This window comes from Lactuca sativa, chromosome 4 (assembly GCF_002870075.4).
Source record: "Lactuca sativa cultivar Salinas chromosome 4, Lsat_Salinas_v11, whole genome shotgun sequence".
NCBI classification, from domain to species: Eukaryota; Viridiplantae; Streptophyta; class Magnoliopsida; order Asterales; family Asteraceae; genus Lactuca; species Lactuca sativa.
Genome location: NC_056626.2, coordinates 181,742,810 through 181,766,598, shown reverse-complemented (window position 1 = coordinate 181,766,598; position 23,789 = coordinate 181,742,810). Strand labels below are relative to the sequence as shown.

Below are 23,789 nucleotides of genomic sequence, written 5' to 3'. Positions count from 1 at the left end.
TAGAAAAAACATCATAAATGGTCCCTGTGTTTTCCCAGATTCTGAAGTTTAGTCCCCGTGGTTTAAAAATCTCATAAATGGTCTCTGTGCATTCAAAACTTTTGACAGATGGTCCTTATCCCTAACTCTGTTAAGTTTTGTCCGTTAACTGAAGGGCATTTTCGTCATTTCATTACCATAGGGACCATTTATGATGTTTTCACTTTTTTTTTAAAAAAAGAAAAAATTAAAATAATATGCAAAGGGGGTCCCACCCTCTCTCTCTCTCTCACACGCATACACATACACATAAACACATGTTGATACATACACACACATCTGTAACATATTCGTACCCACCGTATCTCCGGCATCCCAATACCTTTTATCTCGTCTCCTGTTGAGGTCAATAAAATCACTCCTTTGCATCCTTACTTGATTTGGGTTTGTTCTTGCTTGATTTCTTTGTGGAAATTGAAACCTAAACTTCAGAACCTGCTCCAATGACGATCTTTGCAGTGGCGGGTGAAGATAGGGGCGCTGAATGTTGAACCACAAATCCATCTTCTCCGGTGGCAGTCTTGAACCACAAAATCGTTGTCTGCGTTGAAGGTGGCTTGATGTCAATTTTGCTATTGAATGGTCGATGTTGCAGAAGGTGACTTGAAGATAACAGATGAGGTCGATGGTGGCTGCGCATCTATCATAGCAAAAGAGAGTTGAGGGCTAGGGTTCAACTTCCCCAACGCCTTCTCCCATATCAGCTTCTGCTTCTTTTGATCTCAATCATCTTCTCGCTGATCCTCTTTTCATTTCGGTAATTCCTCAAACTCTATTTACTGTACTTTGAATCTTGTTTTTGGTAGGTTTCTACCCGTTAAAGATCTAAAGATCTGAATCTCATGATTTTTTTGATTAATTGGAGCGTTTTCTAGTCGTGATCATATTAGATTAGAGAAAATTCTTTATTTTTACTTGTTATTTGTTGCTTAATGTGATTAGATATTCTGATTGCTTGATCTGATTTTGTTTCTATAAATGGAAGAGAGTAAGGGTGAGGGTTTTTCATTCATCTGCTCAACTTTGATTTTCTTTTCTCAATTGCAGGTATGCTTAGAGCAGCTCGATTTCGTGGATTTAGAAAAATGAGAAGAGAAAGGGAAATGGTGGGGGTGGGAGTGGATCATAGACAAAGATTTTGGTTGTAGGGAGTATTGGTTTTAATGTCTGTATATGTGTTCTGAGAGAGAGAGAGAGAGAGAGAGAGAGATATTAAATAATTATATTTAGTTTTTTCTTTTTAAAAAAATAACTGAAAGATCATAAATGGTCCCTGTGGTATGAAATGATGAAAATGCTCCTCAATTAACGGACAAAAGTTAACAGAGTTAGCAATAAAGACCATCTGTCAAAAGTTTTGAAAGCACAGGGACCATTTATGAGATTTTTAAACCACGAGGACTAAACTTCAGAATCTGGAAAAACACAAGGACCATTTATGATGTTTTTTCATATAGAAAAAACATATGTTAATTAATATATATAATAACTTTCTATTTTTGAATTACTCTTTGTATTAATATATTAATTAATGTATATGTATATTAATGTAGATAGTACATTCCATTTGTGAATTCATATTAATTAATTTTATTAGTATAGATTAATTAAGACCAAATTACATAAATAGTCTATGCGGTTTACCAAAAGGTTACAAACTCACTCATTACTTATTTTTTTTATGAACATGATCTTTGTGGTTACCAAAACTTAATAAACCCGTGTAATACAAAATGTTTCACACGATAGTTTTATAATAAATACTAAAAGAATGGTTATTTTATAATTTGGTCTTAATATTTATCATAATTATGATTAGCTCTACCAATAAATCATGATATTTATTTATGTCATTACTTTTTCCTTCCATTCATTTAAAACGTTACGACAAACTCACTACAAGTGCTGAAAGATATATAGTGGTGGATATTATTATTATTTTTTGGTTGCATCTTTCTCTTATTCACATATTCAAGTACAAATGATCATGAAAGTCGTACCCTTCGAATATTACGTACGAATTACGATCATGCTAGTCGCCTACAAATAACACGTTGGTATAGCGCCCCAAAAAACATCAATGGCCGGTAGTAACAACACCAAACTCTCCTCGTCTTCCTCCTCCTTCTCCACCGCCGCCGGTGGGTCAAAAAGATCAGAATCCTCCGGTTTGCAACCCAAGTCTTGCAAGATTAAAAAGAGATCACGTCCAAATCCTGGTGATTTAAGTTACAAACACCCGGTGTATCGTGGAGTCCGACTCCGCCGATGGGGTAAATGGGTATCAGAGATACGACAACCACGTCAGAAGTCACGCATTTGGCTCGGCAGTTTTTCCACGGCGGAGATGGCTGCCAGAGCTCATGATGTTGCCGCGTTATCAATCAAAGGTAATTCCGCCATTCTTAACTTTCCTCAACTCAGAGACTCTTTGCCACGTCCAGCTTCTGTTTCTCCACGTGACGTCCAAAAAGCCGCCGCGAAAGCAGCCTCCATGCAAGAGTTTGTCTCTTCATCGTCGGAGAGTTTGGTGCAACCGCCGTCGTCGACTGGGTCTATGTTATCTGCTGATAATGTCGCCAATCCGGTGGATGAGCTGGGTGAAATCATCGAGTTACCCAGTCTAGATGGGTGTTTTGAATCGTCATCAAGTGAGTTTGTGGTTGAAACGGTGGATGGGTGGATGTATCCGTCGTGGGTGGTGGCTGATCACATTGATAGTTTTCCCTTTCAGGGATAGTTAGGAGACGCTGGTAGCTAGGAATTGTATTACTTACTAATGATCCTTTCTCATGGTAGTAACTTGGCTAATGTGTTATACTCCATTCCACCTTGGCTAATCTGTTTGCAAGTAACTTGGCTAATATGTTATACTCCACATGAATTAAAAAATTTTCAGGAGGTACAGAATGAAGCATTACATTTAATAGGAATAAAGACAGAAGCACAAAATTCTTCAACAAACTTGAAAATATCACGTTTAATAACTAATATTACCTCCCAATATTTTTTAATGACTCACAAAATTCTTTATCTCATGGTAAGACTAGGAGAGGTAGGTATGGAACTATGGATCCATATTATAATATTATTTTTTTGTCACCTTACATTTTATATCATCCCCAAAGGAGATCATTTAACTTAGGAAATTATCCTCCACATCAAAATAATTTCAATGTTATCATTTTTTTGAATTTTCGAGTTTTTTTTAAATAATTATAAAAGCAAATATAATTTTATAAAACATATTATTTATATAAAACCATAATATTTAAATTCTCAAGTCGTTCAAAATGTTTGATCTTTGTTTTTTAATGATAAAATATTTTATTTCAATTGCTGTTAATTTTAGATCAACACACCTTAATTTTTTATTTTATAAACTACCAATTTTTGTAAAACAAAAAAGACAAATTGCATATACACATATCTATGTTATCATTTAGGCATAAATTTTAATCGAGTTGTTTTGGGCCGAGGGAAGAAAGGGTCCATTAGTTTTTAATGTCCTAGGCGAGATGATTAAATAATGCTTAAATTTTTTTTTAATTTTATTTATTACTTACAATTCGTGACATGAATTCGTTTTTTTAACAAGAGCATTTTTAATATTACAAAAAACGATAAACAGTCTAGAAAATAATAGTTACTAGAATAAAAAAAAATGTTAATTACACCGTATCACAACATCAGAATACATTAAATGACTTTAACATGTTGAGCAAGTAAGAAACTAGAACCACCACAAAACTTGAGCTTTAGATGGAGAATACTTTAAAGATTTTCACCAGCAATAGCAATATAATTTCATGAGCAACTCATCAATAGCGTTGAACTTTCATGAGTGAAACCAGCACAACAATATCTTAGATGAACAACACCACCGAAGACTTTAACATTATAACTTGAAAATCCAGATCAGCTCGCTAATCTCAGTCATTAAGAAAACTTTAACCTCCACTTCCCTAAATAGAAGTCAAAATTTGTCAATTACAAATTCAAGTACAAAACCTTAATTTCCAACATCCAAGTAACCTCAACTTAAAAGAATTCACCTTGTAACCATTATCTACAAACTTTACCAATGCATTCCAGATGGCCAATATCGGGCAACAACCCTTTTAGCATACACTTATATACAAATTTATCTAGCAAAAAACAGTGAACATCCATATGTAAGAGCATCAATGAGCACAATAATAGCAATAATGAAATAAATTTATAGCTTCTGGCTTTTGCTGCCTCTAAAAAGTCAGATTCAACCCTAAAGTAATAGAAAAAAAAATCAAACAGTTTAATTCCTGAAAAAATAAAAACATTGAACACAAAGAAAAAAAGAATGAGAGATATGAGAATTCAGAAATCGAACTAACCCAAACCCAATTTAAAAATCGAAAACAACAAACTTATTTTGATGTTCGGTGACCTATCTTTCAAAAATAAGATAAAAAAAGAACTCAATAGTCAGAAATACAAGAAGCATAAAAATTCAGATATAAAAGGACCAAGTAGTTAGAAATACAAGAAGCTTACCAGTCAAAACTTGTAAATTGGAATGAGAAGCAGAGAATAAGAGAAAATAAAAGAGTAAATTACACGAATGATCCTATGGTTTGGGGTAATTTGTATATTTGGTCCTTAACTTATTTTTTTAACTTGGAAGGTCCCTACTGTTTGTTATTGCTACACGCTTGGTCCCTACTGTTTGTTTTTATTACGCGTTTGGTCCCTATTTTACGTAAAAAGACAATTATTTAAATATGAAAAAAAGATAGGGTAGGTAAGATAATGAGAGAGAGTGGGTTGGGGGTGTGTTTATTTAAATAAATTAAAAAATCAATGGAAAAATAGACTTTTTATGTAAGACATGGACTAAACGTGTAACAAAAACAAACAGTCGGGACCTTCCGAGTTAGAAAAATAAGTTAGGGACCAAACGTGCAACTTACCCTAAACCAGAGGGACCATTCATGTAATTTACCCAAAATAAAACATAATACAAAATAGGAGATATGAGAATTCAGAAATCAAAAACTTCAAACTTCTCCTAATTTTTGGTGAAATGTGATTAAGAAATCAGATAAAAAAACGAACTCAAATTAGAAGTCATAACTCAGAGAAATTAAAATGAGAAGAAGAGAATAAAGAAATGAAGACCGAAATTAGGAAGCTTAGAAATCAAACTCACCCAAAAACAATTTAGAAATCGAAAACATTAAAATTATTAGATTTTTGGTGACTATGCTTCAGAAATCACAATACCAGGATGCTTATTAGTAATCGAAGTAGAGAAATATCATATTAAAATGAAAAGTAAAGAAATTCGGTAGGTGCATTAGCAAGTAGGTATAAGAGAGAAGTATATAAATTGTAAACTTACTCACCATCAGTGGATTAAAAGGCTCTGCTTTTCGATGTTGACAGGACCGGTCCTAAAAAATTAAATATTTTTAAAGGTCCAGGACGAAAAAGAAGAAAAAGACCATTATCTTTATTATAATTTTTAATTTTTAAATAAAAATCCCCCCATGGATGTTGACAATGTGGTTTTCAAGAATTCGGTTGGTTTCTGGATGTTGACAGTGTGGTTTTCAAGAACTCGGTTGGTTTCTCAAGATGCTTCGCACCCACACTTTTAAGATGACGATTTGTTGCATCTTCAGACGCTGATAATCATATTGTACCATTTCTTGGATTGAACTTGAAATTGGGCCAAAATTATATATTATATATACACAGTATTATTTATTGGATCAAATTTATGCTCTTGTCATTTTGCTATACCGGGCCATAGTCCAATTTGTCCATGTATTGGGTCGGGCCTAAGGGGCATATAGGCATTAGGCAATTGAAAAAAAAAAAAAAAAAAATACAGGCGACTAATTCCTAGTTCCTGAATTCTCTAGTTGAGCACGTTATGCATGCAATGCGCCATAAGATAACATGGCGGTGGTCTTCGCAAAAACCACCCTTCAAAATGTCGAAATTTTTCTCTATAAAAATTGAAAAATATCGACTTCAACCCAAGATGGATATATATAATAAATTATCCATTACACATAATGCCACGGATGGCAATTTGTAGACGAGGTTTATTTAAGATGCCATGCCATGAAAAATTGAAATTATCAGCCTTTCCAATCCAATTTAACTTTATTCTTTTATTGTAAATATCGGCCATGTTTTTTAGGCAGTTGCGCCACTCAATAAAAAGTTGATCTTTTCCTGATCCACAATCAATGTTTTCATCAGTTTCCTTCAGTTTAGAAATTTACTCTTTAATATGCTCACATTGCTACCTCTCCTCCATTCTTTGACTTGGCTTTTAAGTTGCTTCAACTTATTTTTTTAGGTTCACAGACTCACAGTGGAAGCACATCCCTTCACTGTTGGACTTCCAAGAGGTTTAGGCTAATATTCTTAATAACATTATCACACTCTTCGTCATGGCCCAATAACTATTAAAAACACTTCGTTATGGCCCAATGTGTCATAACATAATCGAACTCTTCGTTCTCTATACTAAATAAAATGGAATTGGCCATAATCTTATATAACATTTTTTACGGGTTTATAGGTTACAAAAAAACTATGTGCTTACAACCTAAAGAATCTATGTCATACATTTTGAATCCAACATAAATGAACCTTAATTGAAAGCCTAATATAATAAAAAAAACACAAGAATTAGGGTTACATACCTTTGATTTGTTGTAGTAAACAAATCACTTCAATCATTCATTTGCAAAGCTTGGAAAGCTAGCACCAAAAGTATGATATCTCTAATGGCTCACACCAAAATCCTAGAACTACCCAAACAGTTAAAGAGAGAGGAAGAGAGGAAAATTTTGTTCCTAACACTTATGGGAAGTACATGAACGAAATTAAGGTTATAAAAGGTTATATTTATAGTTTAGGTACCTTAGGAACCAAGTAAGATTTGAATGGATTTAATCTCAATCCAAATCTTCTCTTTATATGCATCCAAGAGGCTTATGGAAACCCTAAAGAAGCTCCCAAAACCATCCACCCCTTGGATGGTTCTAAAAAATTTTCTTTTGTTCAACTATTCAATAATTACAATTCACCCCTTATACATTTAAGTAATTCCAATAAATCCCAAATTAATTCCAAATTAATTCTGATTAATAATCAATTAATTCAAAATGATTTCTTATTAATTTATTAATATTATAAATTAACAAATCAATTGTTTAATTATTGATCTCATATTAATTTAGTAATGACATAATAAATTAATAAATCAACCATCTATTTTCAACTAATATATTAATTAAGGGTGCGCATAAAACCGCACAAACCGCCCGCACCAAACCGCATAATGCGGTTTTTGACTTTCGTGGTGCGGATTATGGTTTGTAGTTTTTGTAAACCGCATTATACGGTGTGGTTTGCGGTTTCTAGTTACTAAATTGCGGTTCAAACCGCACCGCACTGTAACATCCCGAGTTCAGGGGTGCAAGGTTCAAGGTTCAAAGTGAAAATGTGAATGGTCAACTCGGCGAGTCCATGGGTAGACTCGGCGAGTAGGGTCGCGATTCTGGTCGCGTGACTAGTGGCCAACTCGGCGAGTCGGTGGCTGGACTCGGCGAGTTGGTGCTGTGTGGAGAAAACCCTAATCCCAGGGATTAGGCCCTATATAAAGAACATAATATCCTCTCCCTAGCCTCTTTGCTCTCCCTTGAAGTCCAGAAACCCTAATATTCGTTGTGAGAGAATTAAAGAACATTTGGATCTTGAAGGAGTGTTTGTTGAAGAGATCTTTGAAGATTAAGAGGCTTGGGGCAAAGGGCTTTTCAAGGCTTTGACTTATTCTTCTGTTGGAGCCTTCTTTTGAGGTAATGATTCGTTGCTTGAGCTGTTATCCATCTAGATCTATCATTTGTGGGATTTTTGGGTGTATATCTAGTGCTATCTTGAGTTTGGAGGTTAGATCTGAGGTTGCTACCTCAGATCTAGAGTAGTGATGATCCAAAAGAGCATAAAGTCCCTGTTCAAGAGCTTTTGATGAAGTCTTTTAGCCCCAAACCTTAGCCCAAGAGTGTATTATGCTTAAATCTCCTTGGATCCACATAAAGTTTGCCACTTTACGTGATGGATGGCTTGTATAAGAGTAGATCTATGGATTGGAAACCCTGCATGGCTTGGAAAGCCTCTGTATAGGTTAAGAGCTAGTAGTACTCGGCGAGTCACATGGGTGCACTCGGCGAGTTGCATGAAGATAGGCAGAAACACGGCGAGTTGGAAGAACAATTCGGCGAGTTGGTTGAAGATAGCCTTGGACTCGGCGAGTCTGGTCTTGAGGTCCTAACCTTTTCTGGTTAAGCTGAGAATCGGTGAGTCAAGGGATGACTCCGTGAATTGAGTACGGTTTGACTCAGAGTTGTGGGACTCGGTGAGTCTTGGGGCGACTCGGCGAGTAGAGTCAGACAGGAGGGTTGGCTTTGACCAAGAGTTAACCAGTTGACTTTCCAGGGGTATTTTGGTTGTTATTGGTATTTATTGGTTTCGGTGATTCAGTGGTGGAGTTCGTGATGGTGGTCGGAGCAGCATGATCTTGTTCTTCAGTCGGCAGTAGCAGGTGAGTCTTCTCACTATACGTCACCTTGAGTGGTAGTTATGTGTGACCGGAGGGTCTTATGTGCTTACATTGAGTATTATGTTATATGTGATATGCTATGCATCATGTCTTTGTGATTTATGCTATGCGGAGTTTATAGACTAGACCGGAGGGTCCAACGATACAGACCGGACCGGAGGGTCCAACGATACAAAACTGGAGGGTTGCACTGAGACACACCGACCGGAGGGTCATATGTAGCCTTGAGTGGCGTATGTGTTGAATGTGGTATTTTGGGGAACTCACTAAGCTTCGTGCTTACCATGTTATGTGTTATGTGTTTCAGGCTCTTCAGATTTGCAGGTAAGCGGCGGCTCGATTGTACACACACAAGAGAAAAGAGTGATGAATACAGATCCTGGAATTTCATAATGTTCTGAAAACCTTGTTGATGATTTTTGAATAAAAAAAAGTGTTTACATGGAATAATGTGCATTTTTATGAAATAAAAATGAATAAAATAAGTTTAAAATTTTTCGGTGTTACAAGTTGGTATCAAAGCCTAGGTTTGAGGGATTCGGGTACACCTTCAGGTATGTCCGGACTCAAACTAAGGATTGAGAAAAAGGTTTTCAAAAGAAATGGGTTTTCTAAAAATGAGTAAGAGAATTTATAAGAGAAAGATGTTGGGTTTTGAGCATTCTAACACTCCTAAGTGTACATGCAACCCTAAATACCTTGGATCTATGTTTTCTCTATTATACATGCAAATAAGAACATCCAAGATATTATATTAATCTAGCATACAAAACAAAGAATATAACAAGATAGAATACATACCTCTTTGATGTAGAATGTCCTCAAGAAGCTTAAGTGCCTAGTGCCCCAAGTGTGACACCTCAAATGGCTCACACAACACCAAATTCACTTGGAAGACTTAGAGAGAAACACCACACTTCTAAAATCGGCTAGCCCTCTCTATTCACACATAGTGTCCGATTTTTCCAAGAGTATGATCTTTATATAGTGTTACAGTTAGGGTAAACCCTAATTGTCATGACTTTCCATTTCCTTGGATCCATGGGTTCAAATACACCATGGAGCATCTTACGGGTTTTAGCCCAACTTGATAATCCATGGAGCATTAGCCCACTATACAAGTATGGATGATTTACACAATCAACTCATATATTTAATTAGTCTTCTTTTGATCACTTAATTAGTTCTAGATTAATTCTTGATCAATATTAATTAAATAATCTTATTAATACATTATAACTTATAATATATTAACAAACCTTTTTCTCTCATTATAGTCTATCCAAATGCATGATGCCATGCAACCCAAATGGACCATGCCGGGTCGGGTCAAGTCTTACCAATTATAGTTATGGACTTAGACATTAATCCAACAGTCTCCCACTTGGATAAGTCTAAAACTATTATTGCGTATGACTCTAAGAACCGACTGGCAATCGTACCTCTCAAAAGCTTCCGTCAAATCTGACCTTGCCGATGATCTCTGACCTTTGTCAATGACTTGTCCATTAGATAAGGGATCATATATTCCTCCATTCTAGATATCATAAGGACTGAGACATGGATTGTAAATCATTCTCTCTGTTCATCTGTTGTTTCCCGATTTCCGATTTATGATGACTGACTGATCGAACAAATCAAATCAGTCCTGGCTTGGCCAAGCACTCACATGTATCATCATTAAATCATCGAGGGGCCCACAGATATCGCTTTTATCTCAAAGCTAAAAGGAATGGATAAACTTCGACTCATATGGCTTGTTCTACTACTTGTTGAATCATACACAAAGACACGTTTTATAACATCGAGTTACCAATGCGGTTTCACGCAATCAATGTATACCCAACTCATAGTAACAACTCATATCTTTAGGTTTGAAGAATATAAGATATTATCGTCTCATGATCACTCGTGATAAAATCCATGAAGTGATTCAAATGAGCGCGGGTTGAATCCAATACTCAGAACTTATCAGCACTCATGAGCATTGTAGCACAACTTTGTCCACCAACTTGGACCTCTACAAGCCAACCATGACAGTCTTGATTCATATCTACTTCCAACATATGACCGACTGTGGATGGTTTAAATAACTTAGTCATTCCGTAAGAATAACCTAGTTATTATGGAAGTCAAAACATGCAAAGTGAAACACAAGAATAAATGAATCAAATATGGTATCAAATCCTATGAATATAAATAGACTACTTCTATTTATCACCATACTGATTACTCATTATTCATTGTTTCAGTTTTATCAACTTTATACTTGAATTAAAACACTAGGTATTCCATGCTCCAAGCATGTACACTATGTTTTCCTAAACAATAGCTTTGACAAACACCAAGTATGCACTCTATGTTTATCTATGATCCTTACTTTGTGAAATAAACCAATTGACCAAACTTTCAATGATTCTAATTTCACACTCCCAAATTGAAATCTTGTTAGGCTTTAAACTTAAATGCGCTACCCTCTTGTAATGAATGTGTACAGAGTCACGAAGACTTGTCAACAACCATTACAGGGTATTCCAATGAAGACCTACACCATGGACACAAAGCCTTATGTTCAAAGTATGCATTGCTTTGAACATGCTTCTTGCACTAAGTTCTTTCTAATCTTACACAGATTGCTTTTATCTATAGAGACAACTCTATATTCCCATTTTAACTACTACTTCTGAACAAGAGTTGCCTCTTTTCAGACTATGTCAATATGGCCCTTCCAAAATTCACACTATACTTCCAACTATCCTTGAGCAACCAATCTTTGGTAAACCTTAGATTGTCCTCGACAATTGCTTAATCACTTTAGTCATATCCAATTTTAGACATTTTCCTCCTTAATGCCCCAAGGCATTTGGAAAATTCATAAAGAATAAATATTATAGCACATGTAATCGATCTTGTACTCAAAGTAAATGGGACACGATTCATGATGTTTCCCATAAAGACATGGTTCTAGACCAGTCTTTTGCCATAATAATTTTTGTTTGCCATATTCTCAAAATTTTACTATGAAAAGTGATGCCGTAATCATAATCGAATTTTGAGAACGCAATATATAGAATTTTTTTAAGTTGAACCAATCCAACATGAAATTCATATATATATATATATATATATATATATATATATATATATATATATATATATATATTCTTGACTAAAGATGATTAAAATCTCAATATTAGCTCTTTAGAATGATTATAAACTCAATCTAAGCTTTTCATAATTGAAATGAAGTATAATTTCCTCTCCCTTAATTATAGCAAAACAACTTTTTCAACCCCTGCAACCTCACGAATTGAAACTTTTGTTTTCTATAATTAACATTGCTAACTTGCAATTCTTATCATAATTATCATGCTCCCACTAACATGATGATTATTAGCATAACACTTATGCTCCCACTAGCTTTGACATGTACTCAGAAATCAGCTATTGACTTTGTGTTACCAAAGTTTAGATTTCTGATACTAGATTGCTTTGATAAGACTTTATCAAAATCATACACCTTATCTTAGATAGCTCACAGGTGTGTCTAAACAATTTCAGAACTATGAAAAGGGATTCTGTAATCATAGTCTTAATTGTTTAGTCCTTTGCTATTTCTCATAAGTCCATGTGAGTGTGCCTACTAACAACTTTGAGAATGCAAAGATTACTATCTACTTACAAATCTACTTAGTGGAAGTGTTTCGTGACCATCATTTTCATGAATCGGAGAGAAACCTTATGAAACTTATATTTTTATGGTGTATGAGTTCCTACCCATATGAATTTGTCAAAACCATAATCACAAGACAAGGTTAGTGACAAATCCAAACGCATATGGATTGAACTTGTGCAATCTTAAGTTCTTGCCATTTGGCAGCACAAGGGCCTGTCATAGCTTCCAAGTAGCTGTGCAACCAATTGAGGACTCTAAGAACTCATATACAGAGCCAACTTTAACTGGAATGGGCACATAATATGTCAACACGATAGGTTATAAACCTCAAGTCGTGTGCTAGTGAAGAACCTCAGGTTTTATTCTTGATTCGTTCTTGAGACTTTCAAGACCTTTAAGACTCCCACTGTCCTCTTAACATATAAAACTCTCTTGTCAAATATTCAAGGGATAGTGCGGATTCTTTATCAAGACAACCACTTCACACAATTGGCCTAAGTTGGTCTTTGTTTTATCCAAAACATCACAACTTACCAACTTCAAATGTACAAGAGTAGGACACTTTTACTCTTACATTTGACACGTGTTTTTAAACCTTTCTTTAAGATATGTCACTCAAGTTACAGTCTTATAGTATAACTCTAAGGATTGTTTTGGAACGAAGTATGACTCATCTTCTTGATTTAACCACTTCTACAATTCATAGCTCATCTTCTTAGCTATCAGAATGCACTTATAGGATGAATTGTGATAAGGTCTCTTAATCATTAAGATGATCATATAACATGATACTAAAGTACTCTCCCATTTTTTCAGATTCGAGAAACTTTTATCCTTCTACCTAATTTGATTCTTCTCATTCGTTCTACCATACATCGAAAATTTTCCAATGTATCAGAATTACACTTAAGCCTGTAAGTATAACCATATTTACTAAACCTTAGTAAATCATGATGAATAGTCTTATCCATCTTTTGTGGTGGACTTTGATAAGTGCACATGAATGTGTACTCGATCCTTTAGTCCTTTACTTGACTCACACATCCATGTGAACAAGTAATTAGTCTTAATTTTCCAATGCTTGAAAGTTCTCATTCATCATACTATACAACTTGCATGATTCCAAGTTTCGGTCCAATTGAAACTTGGGTGATGAGAATCTTTCCTTATTTGGTAAATTTAGACATTACCACAAATGAAAGAATCAATTTCATATTTCCAGTCTTGCTATTAATGGAATCTATAAGCAACAAAAATTTTCACAGATGCCATTGTAAGGATATTTTAAAATAAATAAAATCAGAAAATTTCCTTTTATTTTAAAAACTTTGTGGTAAAACTTATCCTTACAATCCATATGAAAACTTGTTATCTATTCCTAAGAAATATCTCATAACTCCTATGAAGTAGCTCAAGAATCCGATCTTCAAACTATGCGATAGAAATCAATCTACGCGATCAGATTCATCATATTCTTTCTTTAAGTTCCTTCACTTTTCTTTGATTCTTAAAACATCACCATGTGACATAGTCACATCATGTATCAAGAATCTCAGAATAGAAACTTAGCATAGTTAGATAGTGTACTTTACCTGAAGTAGAATCAAACTTATTGACTTTAACATTCTTAGGTAAGTTTGGCAGCTTCGTAACCAAAGCCCCTTCCTTTGGCAATAGAAACATATGGACCCTTAGGTAACAGTACATGTGACTATCTCTGACTTAGCCTTTCTCTTTACCATTTTGTCAACCAAGTTGACTATGGCCAATCCCTTTCCATTGGGAAGAGAATGCTTTTCTGTATTTGTGACAACCCGATATTTCAACTCTTTGTAATGACCTAAAAAGTCAAGTATTGTAGCTACTTTTGAAATAATGAAATTAACTTCGAAGATGAAATATGTAAAAATCTTTATAAGAATATCTATTATGTTAGACATTGTGTCAAGGTTTACATAAATACTAAGAACACTAAAATCTGAGTTACAACGAAGAAGTTATGACCATTCTAAGATTTCCGACAAAACCGACAACACCGACTAAACGGAAAACGCAAAGTTTCGATATGATATCATTTAGCCTTAGGTATCTAAATGAAAGTTATAGATAACATTAAACCGTGAGCGTACACAAAAAGAACGTCCAAATCTGACTTCGTATGAGGAAGTTATGATTTTTCCAAGATCTGAATATAGCAGTAGACAGCTAAAAACTCGAAATAGAGATCGAGAGACTTTTGACCAAAACAACCTAAATGAGAATCGAAGGTCTCAACATTAGTAGCGCAACAACGAAAAGTCTGACAAAAACGGACATCGGATGAAGAAGTTATGGATTTTATACGGACTTTTCGTGTCCCGGCCCGTTAAAAATAAATAATTAAAAATAAAGTCAAAATTTGCCGATGAAGTCTAAACGAAAGTTGTAGATCATATTTTCAGCTACGCGTGCATATAAAGAACGTCGAAAACGGAGCTCGTACGCGAAAGTTATGGATTTTACAAGTTCGGGGTCCAAAATCCGAGGCTGTCAGGCCTCCCCACAACGTGGCACTGTTTTGCCGCGACCCGACAGGTGACTGAGGGCGTCCAATCCATGGAAGAGGATAGTCTTGCTCCCCACGACGTGGCCAACCCTAGCCACGACGTGGCACTCAAAAATACCCCCTATAAATAGAACTCTTGGGGTGCCGGGTTTAGGTGCTCCATTCTTCCCTCTCTCGTGCTGAAACTCTGCGGTTAAGTTCCCGAAGCCCTCCTGAAGCCCCGGTTTTCACACTCAAGTTCCGAAGGAAGGTTCTACTCTCCCGAGATTCCCGAGAAAATCGACTTTCCCGAGCCGAAGTTCTGCTCGATTTTCTTCTCGTTTTCCCCAATCAATCAAGTGAGTTTCATACCCCTTAATCAACCTTTTTAAATATTCTAAATGCTTTTATATGCTCTCAAGGGGGGGAATACAAGTAAACACACAAGTATTATCGTGTGTTACATAAACAATTACTTTATGTGCTTTTATATATCCAAATCGCATGTGATTTATAAACTATATAGGGAACTTTTATATATACAAAATATGTTATATTCCATCCTTTGAAATATAAATTGTTGTAATGCATGTATAAACTAAACATTTTCTTAGATTATATGTATACTTGTCTATCTTAGACTCTACACCAAAAATCTATGTTTTCATAACAAATGATTCATTTTCTAGGTATTTCTAAACAAACGAGACACACTTTTAGAAAACTATAATAGGTATAGTTTTACAAACAAATTTCTAACTCTTATGTACTAGAAACATGAATTTCAAGAAGTCACTTTCGTATACAAGAACAAATGAAACATTTTAACAAGTAGATCTGTTTTTACACCACGGTTTTGTGAGACGCTAACTTCACGTACGTTCGAGTACACATTTCAAGTCCTGTATTATATACCAGAATCCCTTGGAGGGGGAGCATGGTGTTTGTGTATAGATCTATACGGGCTTGACAACCCGCGCCCTGACTGTTAACTGCAGTCCACCGTTTGGGGTGACAAACGTCATAACATTCCAACGCCTGAAGAACGTTGTGTATAGGCATTCCGAGTCAATAGTATGGTTATAAAACTCACATGGGGTATTAAAAATGCATTGATTTACAAGGTTTTCAAAACACATTGGTTATTTTACACTTACATACATTTTGGAAACAAACATTGGTCTTGAGTGAAGGCTACTTTTATACTAGTAGAAAATATAGGATTTTCTAAACACAAACAAACAAAGACAAAACATTTCATTTCATACAAACATTGTCACTTAAATACTTATGAAACTCACCAGCTTAAATGCTGATCTACTCTTTTAAAATTACTTGTATGTCCCAGGGAATCAGTAATTTCAGGTATCATTATGCTTTTGATGAAGGGATGCTGCGGCGCCAGTTTAATCTCGTATTTTGGCATCATATTGTAATTGGTTTTGAACATGTAACTTTTGGCAAATGTAAACTTTCAATTATATATATGATGGTTGTATTGCTTTCTTTACTATGTATCCATTTGTTACGCTACCACATGAAGTCATCCGCCCCCGAACGTTTCCGCCGTTCAGGTTTGGGGGTGTGACAGATTGGTATCAGAGCAATGTTTATAGTGAACTAAGTATATCGAACCACATAAGATATACAAACTATAAATGCTTAAGGGACTAATACTCTCTGACAAAACATTTTTTTTTACGCTTAAGCAGCGTTACGTTTAACTTAAATTGATAGTTCATTTAAGTACAATTACATGCATACAACAAATTATTTTCATGATATCTAACTATACAACAAGTATTTAGACAAGTTGACACTACGATTAAGACTCGATATATGTAATCAGATTTGGGACAAATATAGCGTGATCAACTATATTTGCCCGAGATTGGACCAACGTATATCGAGGAATGATCGTAGTAAGCAACAAGTCAAACCTTACCAAACCATTACAAGAATCAAACACAAAAATTTAAATACTATAGGAGTATTTGCTATCTAAACTAGTTTAACTTACATGTTTTGCATGTTCCAACTTTATTCAATTCTTATAACCCTATTTCTCATACAGTCAAATGGCTGGATTTCACCACCCTGGCGACCCCTACTTTCCCAACCAAGGCAATGGTGGATGGATCGAAGATGATTCCGAAGAGGACGAGGAACCCATAGAAGTGGGTGATGACTCCGGTACCGACTCAGAGCCGGAAGTGATCGATCCACCACCCATTCAACCTCCCGTCTTCGTAAGGAACTTTCAAGGATCGACTCCCGTCTGGGGAAGTCACCTCCATCATTGGAGCCAATAACAAGGCATACTCCCTCCTTACGGCATGTGCCGGGACTTCTATGATGTCCGCGGCGGAGGTTCGGCTGATCGGGCACTCCCGGTAATGGTTGGTAAGTTAGCCAATCAGTCCTATCAGTCCGGAGTTCAAGCTAGCCGACTCCGGGATGTCAACGTGGAAGTGCAGGTTCACACTTCTGACATCCGTAGGCTGGACAAGATACAGGACAATGCTCAACTCCAAACCGAGGCATTCCAAGCGCAAATGATTGCAGCCCTCGCTGAACTGAGGGAACAACAAGCCGCTTTTGATAGGCGTCTGATGGAGTCGAAGCAATCAGATGCGGAGTCAAGCTCCAAGCGCAACCCACGTCACAAGTAGTGCTTGTCAAGGACTCAAATTTTGTTATAGCTTAGGGCATCGGCTAAAAGTCTTTAAATTTCTCGAACTTTGGAATCGGAGACCCTTATAGGGGTCAAATTTTCATGATCGTTGTAACAACTTTTATATTAATATAAATGACACTATTATTACTACGTTAAGTATTTCATTCAAACCTTGAAAGGTCTTTGAGAAACCAAATACTTGTTTCATACTTTCAGTCTTACAAATAACTTTCATTTTAAGACTCATACTATCATCTGTTGTTGAACTATAGTGATTTAGTTCATGAGACACATACATTTTCTATTCTATGGAATTCTTATCCTTGTCTTTTCAACCTATAGTTGAAGGATGCCTCCGCGTAGGAACCCAAGGCGAAACAACGGTGGGGAAACACCTGTACCACCACCACCTCCACCACCTCAATTTGATGCTGTTATGTTCCAAGCAGCAGTCACCGCAGCGGTGGCAGCTGCCATGTCACAGATCAATAACTCGAGTACTAATGGCTCGGGATCTGGCACACACCCATCCAACCATGGCGAGAGTCATGGACCACCTCGAGAATGTACCTATAAGGACTTCACTAATGCCAAGCCCCATATATTTTATGGAACTGGTGGTGTGATGGCCCTGAGGCAGTGGATTGAAAGGACGGAGGCAGTCTTTGAAATCTGCTCTTGTCCTGAGCACAACAAAGTCAAATTTGCAACTTTCACCCTTATTGATAAAGCTTTAACTTGGTGGAATGGCCACGTTAAAGTACTTACCCTGATAGTGGCAAACTCCATAAGCTGGAAGAGCCTAAAAGCCATGATGATGTGAGAATACTGCCCACGGGGAGAGATTCAAAAGCTAGAACACGAACTATGGATTCTCGGAATGGCTGGTATCGACATCGCTACTTATACCAACAGATTCTGCGAGCTGGCAATCCTTTGTCCAGATATGATTGCTCCCGAGAGCAAGAAAATAGAAAGGTACGTACATCTGGGGACTGACGCCCCAAATACGATCAAGCGTGTTAGCTTCCAAACCTGACACCTTTGAAAGTGCTAAGGAACTGGCACAATCTCTGATTGACTACGGAGGTCATCAGAACTCAACCACTTCTACACCAGAACCACAGAAAGGAAACAACAACAACAACAACTACAACAATAACAACTATAGCAAGAAGAGGGTATGGAATAAAGGGAAGGGTGGGTCTTCCCAAGAGCCCGCAAAGAAACATTTGGTTTCAGTAAATGCTGCCACTGTACCTACTACAGCTCCTACAAATACCTACCCAACAAATCCTTATGTAGGTAACCGTCCAAAGTGCACCAAATGCACTTACCACCACCATGGACCTTGTCGGGAAATGCAGTGCGCCAACTGCAACAGAAAGGGACACACAGCCCGTTTCTGCAAAGACCCCGCAAAGCCGGTCACTCAAGTTCCCAGTGCGGGTGTAGGGTAGAGTTGCTACGGTTGTGGCGAGGTGGGCGACTACAAGAGGAACTGTCCTAAGGCAGCAGGCACCGACGGTGTGGGACGAGTTTTGGCAATAGGCCACGATGAAGCTGTAGCTGACCCAACTATAGTTGCTGGTACGTTCCTTCTCGATAATTCATATGCATGCATATTATTCGATAGTGGAGCGGAAAGAAGCTTCGTGAGTCAAAATTTTATTCATTTACTTAAACCTAAACCTAGCAAGTTAGAAAAATCATTCACTGTAGAGATGGCCAATGGAAAAACCGAAAACACTAACTGCATATACATGGGCTGTATGTTAACTTTAGACGGCCATTCTTTTCCAATCAATCTCATGCCGGTCCAAATTAAAAGTTTCGACGTCATAGTCGGCATGGATTGGTTGAGTCTTCTTCGCGCCGACATCATGTGCTTTGAGAAAGCAGTCCGTCTTAATCTCCCTAACAACGAAACATTAGTTATCTACGGCGACAAATCTAGTACAAACCTTCGCATCATTTCGTGCATCCAAGCTCGAAAGTGCTTGCGGAAGGATTGTCGAGCATTCCTAGCGCACATCGTTGATACAAGTCAAGAACTGAAGGACATCAAGAACGTCTCGGTAGTACGCGACTTTCCCGATATCTTTCCAGAAGAACTACCAGGATTACCACCGCAACGCCAAGTCGAGTTCAGAATCGACTTAGTTCTAGGGGCTACCCCAGTAGCGAAGTCGCCTTATCGTCTCGCACTAGCAGAGATGCAGGAACTTTCCAGTCAACTTAATGAACTCCTTCAAAAAGGATTCATAAGACCAAGTTTCTCACCTTGGGGAGCACCGGTCTTGTTTGTAAAGAAGAAAGACGGATCGTTCCGTATGTGCATCGACTATAGAGAGCTGAACAAACTTACTGTCAAGAACTGCTATCCTCTACCCCGTATTGACGACCTATTCGATCAACTTCAAGGAGCGAACTACTTTTCCAAAATAGATCTACGATCCGGATATCACCAATTACGAGTTCTAGAGGGGGATATTCCAAAGACAGCTTTCCGAACTCGTTACGGACACTACGAATTTGTAGTGATGCCGTTCGGATTAACCAATGCACCAGCAATATTTATGGACCTAATGAATAGGGTATGACGTCCTTACTTGGATCAGTTCGTCATCGTCTTTATCGATGATATACTTGTCTACTCCCGAAGTGAGGAAGAGCATAGTCAGCACCTACGAAAAGTCCTAGAAACACTGCGAACGGAGAAACTCTATGCGAAGTTCTCTAAATGCGAATTTTGGATTCGAAGAGTCGAATTTTTAGGCCATGTTGTTAGCGAGAAAGGTATACACGTGGACCCCTCCAAAATTAAGGCCATTGAGAACTGGTCGGCACCAAAGACACCTACAGAAATTCATCAATTTCTAGGTCTCGCTGGCTACTATCGCAGATTCATAAAGAACTTCTCTAGCATTGCGAAACCTCTTACTACATTAACCCAGAAAGGCGTGGCCTTTGACTGGGAAGCGAAACAAGAGAAGGCATTCCAAACGCTAAAACAGGCCTTGTGCACCGCACCGATACTATCCCTCCCCGAAGGGATAGAAGACTTCGTAGTGTATTGCGATGCATCAAATCAAGGACTTGGTTGTGGTCTTATGCAGAGAGGGAAGGTTATTGCTTATGCCTCCCGACAGCTTAAGACACACGAAGTGAACTATACGACACACGATCTCGAGTTAGGAGCAGTAGTATTTGCTCTGAAGATCTGGAGACACTACTTATACGGAACAAAGAGTACTATTTACACCGATCACAAGAGCCTTCAACACATTTTCGATCAGAAGGAACTCAACATGCGACAACGACGATGGGTTGAGTTACTAAATGACTACGAATGCGAAATTCGTTATCATCCTGGCAAGGCCAACATAGTAGCTGACGCCCTCAGTCGAAAGGAATACACTGGTCGGAGGGTCAAATCTCTGACTATGACTATCCATTCCCACTTATCCACACAAATTAAGGAGGCACAAATGGAAGCTTTGCAACCTGAAAATGTGGCGGGTGAATCCCTGCGAGGAATGGAAAAGAATCTAGAAGTCAAGGGTGGCAAAGCCTACTATCTCATGGACCGAATCTGGACCCCAAAACATGGTGGTTTCAGAAACGTAGTCATGACTGAAGCACACAACTCAAGATATTCCGTTCACCCAGGGTTAGATAAAATGTATCTGGATCTTAAGAAACTGTACTGGTGGCCTAACATGAAAGCAGAAATTGCTACCTTCGTAAGTAAATGTCTTACTTGCGCTAAGGTTAAGGTCAAGTATCAGAAACCGTCAGGATTACTACAACAACCAGAGATACCAGAATGGAAATGGGAGCGGATTACTATGGACTTCATAACCAAGTTACCCAAGACGACAAGTGGACTCGATACTATATGGGTCATTGTCGACAGATTGACCAAATCCGCGCATTTCCTACCCATCAAGAAGACTGACAAAATGGAAAAGCTTACAAGAACTTACTTAAGGGAAGTAGTGCGGCTGCATGGTGTTCTGATATCCATTATCTCCGATCGAGATAGAAGATTCACTTCAAGATTCTGGCAGTCACTACAAAGTTCCCTGGGGACTAGGCTAGACATGAGTACAGCCTACCACCCACAAACAGACGGGCAAAGTGAAAGAACGATACAAACTTTAGAAGATACCCAGTTAGCTAGAGGAAGAATTCCGGAAAGCACTCTCACCGGTCCAGAAATCATACGAGAAACGACAGAGAAGATCGTTCAGATCCGTGAACGATTGAAAGCCTCTAGAGACCGACAGAAAAGCTACGCTGACCAAAGGAGGAAACCTTTGGAATTCCAGGTAGGAGACCACGTCTTATTAAAGGTCTCACCGTGGAAGGGTTTAATACGCTTTGGAAAGCGTGGGAAACTAAATCCAAGATACATAGGGCCTTTCGAGATTCTTGCCAGAATCGGCCATGTGGCTTACAAGCTTAACCTACCGCGTGAACTTAGTAACATACATCCAACCTTCCACGTCTCGAACTTGAAAAAGTGTCTGTCCAATGAGACTCTTGTTATTCCACTCGATGAGATTGAGATCAACGAGAGCCTTAACTTTGTGGAAGAACCAGTAGAAATCATGGACCGAGAGGTCAAACAAACAAAACAAAGTCGCATACCCATCGTGAAGGTTCGCTGGAACGCCAAGCGGGGACCTGAATTCACATGGGAACGCGAAGATCAGATGAAACAAAAGTACCCTCATCTCTTTCATGTTCACTAGTATCTTTACTAATTTAAATTTCGGGACGAAATTCCCTCTAACGGGGGGATGATGTGACAACCCGATATTTCAACTCTTTGTAATGACCTAAAAAGTCAAGTATTGTAGCTACTTTTGAAATAATGAAATTAACTTCGAAGCTGAAATATGTAAAAATCTTTATAAGAATATCTATTATGTTAGACATTGTGTCAAGGTTTACATAAATACTAAGAACACTAAAATCCAAGTTACAACGAAGAAGTTATGACCATTCTAAGATTTCCGACAAAACCGACAACACCGATTAAACGGAAAACGCGAAGTTTCAATACGATAGAATTTAGACTTAGGTATCTAAATGAAAGTTATAGATAACATTAAACCGTGAGCGTACACAAAAAGAACGTCCAAATCTGACTTCGTATGAGGAAGTTATGATATTTCCAAGATCCGAATATAACAGTAGACAGCTAAAAACTCGAAATAGAGCTCGCGAGACTTTTGACCAAAACAACCTAAATGAGAATCGAAGGTCTCAACATTAGTAGCGCAACAGCAAAAAGTCTGCCGAAAACGGACATCGGATGAAAAAGTTATGGATTTTATACGGACTTTTCGTGTCCCGGCCCGTTAAAAATAAATAATTAAAAATAAAGTCAAAATTTGCCGATGAAGTCTAAACGAAAGTTGTAGATCATATTTTCAGCTACGCGTGCATATAAAGAACGTCGAAAACGGAGCTCGTACGCGAAAGTTATGGATTTTACAAGTTCGGGGTCCAAAATCCGAGGCTGTCAGGCCTCCCCACGACGTGGCACTGTTTTGCCGTGACCCGGCAGGTGACTGAGGGCGTCCAATCCATGGAAGAGGATAGGCTTGCTCCCCACGACGTGGCACTCAAAAATACCCCCTATAAATAGAACTCTTGGGGTGCCGGGTTTAGGTGCTCCATTCTTCCCTCTCTCGTGCTGAAACTCTGCGGTTAAGCTCCCGAAGCCCTCCCGAAGCCCCGGTTTTCACACTCAAGTTCCGAAGGAAGGTTCTACTCTCCCGAGATTCCCGAGATTCCCGAGAATCCCAAGAAAATCGACTTTCCCGAGCCGAAGTTCTGCTCGATTTTCTTCTCGTTTTCCCCAATCAATCAAGTGAGTTTCATACCCCTTAATCAACCTTTTTAAATATTCTAATTGCTTTTATATGCTCTCAAGGGGGGGGGGGGGAATACAAGTAAACACACGAGTATTATCGTGTGTTACATAAACAATTACTTTATGTGCTTTTATATATCCAAATCGCATGTGATTTATAAACTATATAGGGAACTTTTATATATATACAAAATATGTTATATTCCATCCTTTGAAATATAAATTGTTGTAATGCATGTATAAACTAAACATTTTCTTAGATTATATGTATACTTGTCTATCTTAGACTCTACACCAAAAATCTATGTTTTCATAACAAATGATTCATTTTCTAGGTATTTCTAAACAAACGAGACACACTTT

General features: G+C 37.6%; 1 protein-coding gene across 1 annotated transcript; it reads left to right on the top strand.

Annotated features, from left to right (window-relative positions):
• Window positions 1-2,104: 2,104 nt before the first annotated feature.
• LOC111887539 (dehydration-responsive element-binding protein 3) lies at window positions 2,105-2,949 on the top strand. Its single transcript, XM_023883714.3, has one exon. The coding sequence runs from the start codon at window positions 2,120-2,122 to the stop codon at window positions 2,777-2,779; it is 660 nt and encodes a 219-aa protein (XP_023739482.1). The 5' UTR covers window positions 2,105-2,119; the 3' UTR covers window positions 2,780-2,949.
• Window positions 2,950-23,789: the final 20,840 nt, after the last annotated feature.